At 38.2% G+C, this 11,310-nt stretch overlaps 1 protein-coding gene across 1 annotated transcript in view; it reads right to left on the minus strand.

The window, feature by feature from the left end:
- Positions 1–11,310, minus strand: part of DOK6 (docking protein 6) — a 201,267-nt gene that overhangs the window by 109,610 nt on the left and 80,347 nt on the right. The window contains exon 7 of the mRNA XM_011366043.2: positions 2,078–2,265. Within this exon, the coding sequence (XP_011364345.1) occupies positions 2,078–2,265 (188 nt within the window). The remainder of the gene's footprint in view (positions 1–2,077; positions 2,266–11,310) is intronic.

Below are 11,310 nucleotides of genomic sequence, written 5' to 3' on the forward strand. Positions count from 1 at the left end.
CGTAGAGATTATAATTCTCCTGATGTCAAGGAGGAAACTGAAGGCCAGAGGAGTTAAATGGCACAAGCTAAATTATTAATAAGAGACACCTCTGGGATCTAAATCTAGCTCTCTCTGATTTCCAGGACACAGGAGTGTGGGTGTCTAAATAATTTCTAGATATTAAGACATCTGATTTTTAAAAAATTTATCTGGAAAACAAACAAAAAACAAAGAAAAATTACCTTCTAAACCAACAAAACCAAATTAAAATCAAACCCAAACAAAGCGGAAAAAACTTGAGGATTAAGGACCTTATTTATTCTCATATATTTATATTTTTTCATGTATCTCGAAATGGTTAAAAATCATCAAGATCCTAGAAGACCAATTAATATTGAATGTCAGATAAGCCAAACTGCACATCAAATAAGTTTGGTTGAGATTATCAATTAAAAAAGCTGTGGAGAGCCAGTATAGTCCCCTTATAGACTTGGAAGGAATGAGAAATTGATAAAAACTAATGTGGACAGGTATAAATGGAGTGAAAATCCCACATAACCACTAGGAAAGAAAAAATGACGCCTTGTTTCTTAAAATCCGGAGACAGCTACTGAAATGAGGGAACAGACAAGATAGTTAAATTGCTCTAGATAAAAATAAAGAAATAGGAGAACCCGAGGAGGGGAAAGATCCAGGCAAGGGGAGCCTGGAGGTAGCGTTGCTAAATGATGGAAAAGAAACTAACCCTTTTTACATACACATACGCTAACTTTTAAGGCCGGTGAAATAATGTATCATAAATTTTAGGTCAGTGAATCCCTAAGTTATAATCCCTTTTTCCTAACCATATAATTTGTAAAATAGTGTACTAGTCTAATAGTATTCATTTCCTTATGAGAATTTTTATTTCCTAATAGCTATCTAGAATGTGATTACTATTACACTGTCACTATCTAGGCAGACAGAAAGAAACAGTTGAGTGAACTTCATAGTCACTAAGCAAATATAGGATTGGAAGCTTTTAGCAAAATCAATGTGGTAGAGACTTTAATATTACCTCATTAGAAAAGGGCTCCCGACTCAAAATTACTTTAGCTCAGGTTTTTCTTTTTCCTTCTTAAAATTTTAAGACATCTAGCCTGCCCTAGATGAGTATTATTAGAATCTGACTTTGACTTAATATTTAACAGTTTTGGAAGAAGAAAGTTCTGAAATTAACATTGCTATCTCAAGTGCAACAAAACTTCATTGTAATTACCTTACGACGCCACAATCTCATTTTCAGAATGTGATCAATCACATCTCCAGTGTCAAGACTGACACATTAAACATCTCTCATAGAGAATCCCCAAACCCAGGTCTTGTCTTGGGTGTGTAACAACCATATCAAAGGGGTCAGAGAAAGACAACACGGACCTAGTTGGTTGAAGCTCACGTCTAAACCGTTTTTGTAAATAATGATTGTGAGGCAAGCATTCATTTCAGACATTGATGGATTCCGACCGTGATCAAGAAAGCAACATATTTACCTTGACACTCCAAATTTAAAATCTGAGTTACACATTTAATAAATTATGGATTTGCCAACATTTCTTCAGCCATTCCGAATTAATATTTAGACCCAATATTATTAACGTAAACACATGGATAGCTGAATATTGCCTTAACTTATTTCAAATTGAATAAGTAATATTTCAGCAAATTTATAGAAAACTTCTTTCAAAGTTTTTTATAAAAAAAGCTCACAAAAATAACGACAGCATGGATATGCCAAATTTTATGGGAAACCTATTATACCAAAACTATAGTAGGACACAACAAAAATATAGTATTGAAATAGTTAAATAATTATTAATAATTAAAAAACTAGTTTGATGCCACCCTAAGAGTCTAACATTATGCTGAATGAAGTGATGAACCTGTCATAGAATAAACACGATTTAATTTGATTATCGAGGACTTGGAGAAGTTAAGGGTGGTGAATTCCACCCTTTCTGAGAGCAACGGTCACCCTGGGTGCTGGTGGACAGCGCCCCCTCTTCAGGAGACATGTGTCACACGCCTCCTACACCTGGCTGCTGCACTTAGAGCTTACCTTCCCGACTCAAAGGTGAACCACGTCGAGTCCCGCCCGTATCGCCTCAGAGAGCTGAGAGGCCACATCACCAGTTTGACCTTGGCATTGTGGATATCCCAGAGATAGATGTTCTCATGAGTGATCTGCATGGTGCATTCACCATAAATGTCCAGATTTGGTGTAGGCATCAGATACACATTGAATCGCTCTGCAAAGAAACCAAGAATGCAGAAAAATAAGTGAAAAGAGGTGTGACTCTTTATGAGAACGATATTCACTGGTACACCTACCTACGGCCTTCAGAAAGTGCTACCATGTCTCTCGGTGATACTCAAATACACTGCAAAACACCACTTTTTAAAAATTTTGTATGAAAAGGGTGTTAAAGTATTTTTAATCATGAACTAATCCACTTATTTGACACCTTTTTGTTGCACGCATTCTCTATGGTGGGGATTAAATAGTTAAATTGTATTATGGAAATGGTAAGGGTAAAAAGCTAAGTGGGTTTCAGCCCAAATGATGCTGTCTGCATCTTCACACATCGTAAGTGGATATCATATATACATTCCTGTGAGGAGTGTCTTATTTAATTAAGCAAGAATTTACTCATTGTCACCTTTGTGACAGGAAGTATTTAAGGCACACCCAGACAGACTCTCAAAACATTGTATTCATGGTCTGACACAGAATATGATAATTGAAAGTATCGGTCACCTGCAGAAGTCCTTCTGCAGGACTTTGGCCACTGTTTTGGTAAGTAAAATAAGAATGCATAGCTGCTTTCATTGCAGGGTATTTTACAGTTGAAAATCTGATTATTAGGTAGTAATTCTAAACCTTGCTTTATAACTTTTTGTGTATCTCAAAGGCTAGCACAAATTTCTGCAGCCCTTGATGCTCATTTAAATGCATTACATGCACTTGATTTTGAAAAATAAGCTTAGTTCATACGTTCCAAGAATTAAAACCTTGGGATGATCTATGAAGTATGCTATAAAATATCCTTAGTTCCTAGGACCATAGTCTTGGTTTAAAATAAGTGATCAATAAATATTGGTTAACTGTATGAATGAGATAAATACATGCCATGATGATTATGGGCTGTAAGAAATGAGGAATTATAAAAATAATGAGTCATGATAACAAAAAGTTTAAGAATTACTGGCAGATATATCTTTGTGAGTTTGAATTTAATTGTGAATAGTGCTTTAAAGGCGGTGCTGCTGAATTAATTATTTTGAGAGGCATAATGGTACAGCTGCAGTTGGGTAAGGATGGAGATGTTTAGGAATGTGCTCTCCTCCATCGGAATGCCTCGATTTTAAACACCGATTGTTTGCTAGTACTGAGCTGGCATTGTCTGTATAATAGAATCTTTTCTGTGGCAGGTATTTTTCAGAAGAAGATTTGTTGATGCCAGAAAAAAAATCAGATTCCAAATCAGTTACATTTAATTTAAGCACAACAGCTTGAAAGTTAGTAACCATATGGACAATATTTATATTCAAGTGTGTAGGTATTATTGACCGAAATAATCTAATTATTCAATTTTCTACTAGATTATTGACCCATGATACTAATATGTGTGTGGATTTCACATTCGTTTCCCAAAGAAAAAACATAATTAGATAAATTTTATAGCTGAAAAATGAAGAAGCATGTATACATATATATTCCATAAATTCTATGCAACCAAGTAAGATATCAACATTTAGCATTAAATACATCACTTACATGCCCACCCCCTTTCCTACTCCAATGGGGTTACAAGTAATAAATCAAAGGGCCATGAACGCATATAAGAGGATAAATGAGACTTGGACCCAACAAAGCGCGTCAGGAAGACAGATAATGCTTGAATGGCACTCTTCTTTTTTTTCGGTCAAGACCGTTTTGATGAAGTTTGGCTTTCACATTTGGAACTAATCATATGTCGGTGGCATCTGTTGTGCGTATGGAAAATATTGTAGTTATAAATGGAAAGTAAAACGTTCCTCTACACTCTTTCCTTTCCATCAATTTCAGAGTCTAAAGACAGCGGCCAAAGAATCACTGCCAACATGCAAGAAGTAACAATACTTCCTCCAAAATATCGAAGTACACGAATACCATTAACCAATTTTTAACTGTTGCTTAAGGCTGCCCTGACCCTCGATATTCACACCCATAGTTTGCTATCTGAGAAAAGAAGAGAAAACCAAAACTGAACATGTAAAAACTAATCCTGACGTTGAGTGTCTTTCAGATAGATGGTACATGAAACATTACATATAACCTACAGAGTATTTCAGAGGACTCAGAAGAACCATTATATTTTCACAGAGATGTCTGTGTGCTCTAATGTTAGCAGGTAACACTTAGTAATAACAAAGAAAAAAAGAGAGCAATTGTCACAGTGGACGTTGGAGAAAGCTGGAAAATAATGAATGAGTGAGTTTAGTTTGATACACATGACACAGAGCTCTAATATAAAAATCACTGAGGCACATTTATAAACAAATACAAAGTGTTGGGATAACTTGGTCTGAAGGAGTCCTCCCATGGCCAGCTCCAGGCGACATAAAGCCTGTGAAATGGACCTATGGTGACCCTCCCTCTTGCCTGACTTTTAATTTTCCAGTCTTCATACTCTCTGTTATCTAGCAACTCAAGTCGAAACCTTCTTATTATGGTTTAGAACGTTCCAATCTACCTTTTAATACTATATCTTGCATCTGATGAAAGAAATTATCCTAAGAAATTTTATTCCAAGTTTTAAATATTCAAGTCCATCTTCCCCTAATGGCTAATTTCCAAGGATTTGAGATTCAATTAAAAACTAGACTAATGTGACCCAGCAGAAAAGTAGGCACATCGAGAAGGTGGCACATCAAGTTATCCAGTTAGGTACACTTCTTAGACTTCCACCGGAATGGAAGAAAGGTTTCTGCATTTGCTATGAATGACTTATTTCATGCCCCTAGTAACGTAAAACATGCTGTTTTGCTAAAATGCAATACGGTTTCCATTGGAAAAAGCATATCAATGTGGCATCGTTAAAATTTGCTCCACTAAGACGACTTTCATATATGTTTACCTTTGTGAAATAGTTTTATCAGGCAGATGTTTTAAACCACTCTCTAATCGTGCCACTTTCTTATTTAAAACGTGCATTTTGTTTTTACTGCTCAAGTACTGGTTCTCAGGCCTTCGAGCGCATGCACATTACCTAAGGGCCTCTTCAAACACAGATGGCTGGGCGTCCTCCACCTTTATTGTTTCTGGTACAGGCTGGGGCTGGATAATGTACGTTTCTACATGCTCCCAGGGATGCTGTTGCTGCTGCTCTGGGGACCGCACTTTGAGAACTGCTGATTTGTGAAACATCTTAGAGTATTGCCAGGCAGTAGCAGCGTTGGGGAAGCCACGAAGAATGCTTCAGCAGAATAAACCAGCGCGTGTTACTCGACACTGTTCTCTTATGTCCGCCCAAATGAATTAACCCCCAATTCATTTACACAATATAAAAAATTAATCCATCTCAATCGACTCATGACTGATTAGGCAAGAAAGTGATCTCATGCCAGTTGCAACAAAAGAAAGGGGAGAGGCAGAGAGAAAGGAGGTACATAAAAGACACTTTATAATTGATCAAGATATGCCTATGCCAACTGTTTTCTTTTAAGGTGATCGATCGATAACGACAGCGACAAAAAAGATTATTAAGCGGCACTAAACAGCACATTTCCAAGTTCCCGAGAGAATCAAAAAAGAAACTAGTTGTCTAAACACGTGTCCTGAAACACGAATAAAGATTCTACTAATGTGAAGGGCTGTGAAGACTGTGGAACGTGTGAAGGAGTAAATGTTTGAAAAAGTTATGCAAAAAACATATTAGATTAAAGTGTATTCACACACATAAACTATAGAATTCTAGACTGAAAAAAAAAATCTTAAACACATTGCCCATGAAATTGTATTTTGGTAAAATTTATGTGCGTATAATGGTCGATATATAAGAAAATATAATTTTATTTTAAATGACCTAAAGCAATAACAAGGTGGACTATTTATTCAACTAACTGTTATGTCCAGCAAAGATACTACTACTAGGTCTGTAGTTACATTTACAAGGGCATTTTTACGCTAGGCTGGATTAAGAGGTCCCAAGGTAGAGACTGTGTTCAAAAGGCCGGGGACACGGGATTCCAGTCCCTCCTGTAAGCCCAGTCTCTAGACGATGACAAAACAAGGTTTGGTTAAATTGAATTGGACAAGATCTGGCGAGAACGGGTGGCTACACTCAAGAGAAGCGGTCCAGGAGAAGGAACCGCGAGCCCCCGGGGTCTGTGTGGGAGACTGAACAGGCCTCCAGCACCGAGGACAGAGACTGTCCATTCTCAGCCAGTGAGGTTTTCTGCAAGCCTAGGTTAGGGCAGGAGCTCATCCAAGCACAGCTGTTAGCCTGAGCCCAGCAGGCGGAGGTATATGGAGCATGTAGGTGCAACAGGAAGCAGAGGATCGGAGACGGGGTTTGTGTCCTGATGCGAAACGCCATCTAGCGAGTACAAATAAAAAAACAAAAGGCTGAGAGGTCGTCCGGCAGACCCTCGGTATCTGAGTCAGTTTCTTCCTGATATTGAATACTGTAATCGCGATCATGGTGTATCACTCCATTTATTTAGATCTTTTTTTAATTCGGGGTAGAGGTCTGGTTATATACTTTGCCGATTTTATCTCTGAATATGTGATTTTTTTAATGGTATTATAAATGATATTTTCATATTTCATTTTACGTTTGTTTGTTGATTGCCAATATATATGTGTGTGAATAGTATATAGATCATTGTACGCAACATACACACTTTACACTTTCCAGCCGGCAACATCCATGAGTTTCCTGATGGCTGCTTTCTCACAGATTCCTTAGGGTTTCCAGGTACACAACCCTAGCTTTTTCTTTCTGTTTCTTTTATTTTTCCTCCCCTCCCCTCCCCTCCCCACCCCTCCCCTCCTCTTTCTTTTCTTCTTTTTCTGTCTCTTCTCTTTTCTCTTTTCTTTCTTTCTTTCTTTCTCCCTCTCTCTTTTTTTTTTTTTACCAATTTTTATAGTTTACTTTCTTTTCTTGACATATTACAAAATTTAGGACCTTAAATAGGATAAGGAGAATACTGACTAGAAGTGGTCAGAGGGGATATCTTTGTCTTATTTCCAATCTTATGAAGAAAGCATTCAATATTTTACCTTCAAGAATGATCATTTTTGAAGGTTTTTCATTGATGTCCTTTATCGGTTTGAAAAAGTCTCCTCTACTCCTAGGTTTTTGACAGTTGTTTCCATAAATGCATGTTGTATTTTATCAAAAGCTTTTTATGGGTGAATTGTAATAATCGTATGATTTTTTTCCTTAATCTATTAATATAGTGAAACATATTAATTGGTATCCAGGATCGTTTGCATTTCTGGCAGCTATCATATTGATTAGAGTGTGTTATCTTTTTCATATAATACTTTTCTAATTTTTAAGAGAATTTTATACTTATATATATGAAAGATTTGCCTGCAATTTCTTTTCCTGTATTGACTTTGGTTTTAGTATGTGGGTTATAATGACCTCATATAATGAGTTGTGGATTAATCCCTCCTCCCGTTTTCTGAAAGTTTGCATAAAATTGGTATTATTTCTTCTTTAAATGAATAGAATTCAACAGTGTAATATATGGGACTGGAGTTAGTGTATGGGAGATTGTATAATAATTTTTATTTTTTTTCAATGGATACTGAGTTCTTTAGATTTTCTATTTTTTTCTTGAGTCAGTCGGCTAATTTGAATCTTTAAATAAAATCAGATTATTTTGAATCCAGTCGGAGCAAAGCTGTTTTAAAAAAATAATTTCTTTATTCAAATTTATTATTAATTTATTATCAAAATGTTAATGTTTATTGTGGACTGCCTTGTTTTATTTTATATGATTCTTAATCATTTCCTTTGTTATCTTTTAAATATTTTTATCAAGTGAACTTCAGAGATTTAAATTACATATTAGATTTTATTTAGAAAGGCTATGATCAGAGAGAATATTTTGATTATTTTTCCTTACGGTCTATGGAAATTAAAAGTTCCCCTACAATTTTAACATTTGTTATATTATAATCTGAGCTGTGGGGAAAATATAGATTTATAGAATATATTAGAAAAGTGAAAGGCTGAAAATGATAAACATCCATCTCAAGCGTTTGAAAAAGAACCTGCAATTAAACAAAACCGTGGAGCAACTGAGTGATTAGAAACGGGGAATAAGGACAGACATTGATACAGTTTGAATCATACCGAAGTCTCACAATAGGTAAAATCTGATGACGCTGAAGAAGGGGGAAAAAGCCACAAATAACTTATATGCAGGAAAAAAGGAAAAATCACTATAATGTAAACAGGTATTAAGAAGACAATACATTGACATGAGATTAAATTTATGGCAATAATTTTGAGGATTTGCAAGAAATGAACAAATTCCTAAAATCGCTGGTAGATTTTTTTTTGACGCTAATTATAGTTGACAGTTTATCACTCCGAGCTTTCACACTTGTGTGCACATCAGGGTCATTGGGGTTGTTAAAATATTGATGTCTGGCCCCACATCCTGGAGATGTTTACTTTGCAGATAAGGACGAGGGCCCAGAATTTCCTCATTTCACATGCGCCTCGCGTGAATGTGAAGGAGACATTCACGGACGGCCACGGAAAATGCTGACTTTCCTGTCAGGCGTTGTGCTGCTTGCTTTCCACGCTGTATTTCCTTTAGTCCTCACCATAGTCCTTCCTATGAGACATGCACTATCATTATCATCCTCGAGGTAGAAAGCTGAGATTTAGAGAATTTCAGTAACTTCTCCATAGCCCCATAGCTTATAAGAAGTAGAGGAAAGCTTGATGATATAATAAATTTGGCAACTTTTGTTTATCAGGCTACATGTTTGACTTGCATGCTCTACACTATAGTTTGATTTACTCTGGCATGGAAAAAAATGTTTCATCAAAACTTGGGTGTATCAAAAAGTGAAATCTTATTATTATATATTGCATTCAATTAAGGGTTTCTTTTCTCTGTGTGTGTGTGTGTCTGTGTTCATCTTCTCTCAAACAACCATTCATGTAACCCAGTTGCTGATCAAAGGTCAATCACTGAGCTTCCTCCCCTTTCCCCCTAGGATGAATTGAAAGTTGGCCACGGGGACCTGTTATCTGGTCTGTAGGTACTCGTTTCCTTGTGAAGGTACCTGCTTTCCTGGGATATGGCAATTTCTGCTCCCAGGTAGGATCCAGGATCCAGTTTGGGCTTCCAGAAGGCTTGGGCACAGCTGTGTCCCAATGCCACACTCAGATCTGAGACAGCTGAAGCTACCTTTAGCTTCTCACGCCTCACCGGGTCCTACTGACGTCTCTCCACTGGTCTTCCTATGCTCCCCTCAAACCCAATATGGAGAATCAAATCCTAGTCTTTGCTCTAGAAGTAAACTCCTACTTACATTAGGAGGTATAGGCACGTGTCTCTGTCCACCGACCTCCCATGGAACGGGGAGGGTAAGGCATTTATTTCTCACTCTCCATGACATTCTTATTTGCAAAGCCTCTCTTTTTGTCTTGCTCGCACCTGGGAGATGGCAGTCATTCTGGATTCAGCATTCTCCCCGAAAAGCTGCTTCTTTTACATAACCACAGATGCTTTTGAAATTTGCATCTTCGTTCTGTGTTTGTGTATAGGATGTTTCCCGGGCATGGGAAATGGACGGATCCTTTGGTGTTTCAAGATATTTATTCCGGTACGCCTCTCACTTTGTGATGACATGGTAGAGTCAGACAAGCGGGTCATTTGGGTGTGGCAATAAGAGAAGCACTATGACACGTCTGTGCTTTCCCCGAAGCGCCTATGGCAAAGAGAGGCACGAATATATATAGCGTTGACCTTTATTCTATTGGGTTGCGTACTGAAGACCAAACGGGAAAGTAGTAGTTTTAACCTGATTTATTAATTGCATGCAGTGTCTATATTGATTAAATGATCAAATGAACACACCGCCACACAAGCCTAGGCAGAGAGCTAGAGCTCGTTCAAGGCTCTGTGTGGCATCCACGAACGCCATCGTATTCCTGCTGCCATCGCCGTCACCTTCCAGCGTTCCCTGTACATAATCACCTCCATTGGTTATTCTGGCATTTTCAAACGTGTGCTTCATGGAATGTGAGTTCCACAGGCTATGCCTAGGTTTTATGTGTAAAACCGTACCGCGTAACACTGTTGTCAGCTGGGTTGTGTTGCTTCCTCCACCCCCTGGGTTGTGTTACTTCCTCCAAAATAGGTAAGGGCAGTTTGGGCAATGCTGCATTATACAGAGTTAAACAGGGTCATGACTATAGGGCTTCTCGACACCTTTACTCTGATAATGTACATTCGGACTATTGTATACAGATGGTATTAGTTTCCCAGGGCTGCTGAAACCAAGTACCAAAAACCAGGTGGCGTAAAACGACAGAAACGCATCATCCAGGTGTCGGCAGGGCCATGCTCCCTTAGAAAGCTCGGAGAGGATCTTCTTGGTCTCTCCCGGCTTCTGGTGTTTGCCAGCAGTCCTCGGCCTGTAGACGCCTCAGTCACACGGCCATCTTCTCTCTGCGCATCTTCACGTCATCTTCCCCCTGTGCATGGCTGTCTCCGTGTCCAAATTTCCCCTCTTCGTAAGGACATACTGAGTGTCATGTTGGATGAGCGCTCATTCTAATGACCTCCTTTAAACTTGGTTGTCTCCATAAGGATCTTATTCCCAGTAAGGTTGCATTCGGAGGCACCAAGGGTTAGGGCTTCAATGTATCCTTTTTCTGGGGGGTGGGGGTGGAGGAAGCAACACAACCCAGCTGACAACAGTGTTACGCGGTACGGAATCCGCTCTGCTGGTTCGTGTCTGAGAGCGTGCGGTACGAGCGGTATCGTAATTATAACACTAGCAGCCGCAGTATTTCCTGGAAACTCACTTTGGGGAAAGTAGAGAACGTGGTTGGTACTTTAGAAGCTCAGACATAGGTATGTGTGAGTTCTTTTTCCATGGAAAAGTTGGTTTTGCTCAGTGTCATCCTATGGACAAAAAAATAAACCCGGAAAACTCTTTTATTACTGGTTATAAAGAATGAGTCAGAGTGAATATAGTTTACCCCAGATCCTTTTCAGAAAACGGGGGAAAAGATGCTTAACAGAGATAGAGGTTTATTGCTACCG

This window comes from Pteropus vampyrus, unplaced genomic scaffold (assembly GCF_000151845.1).
Source record: "Pteropus vampyrus isolate Shadow unplaced genomic scaffold, Pvam_2.0 Scaffold119, whole genome shotgun sequence".
Classification (NCBI taxonomy): Eukaryota; Metazoa; Chordata; class Mammalia; order Chiroptera; family Pteropodidae; genus Pteropus; species Pteropus vampyrus.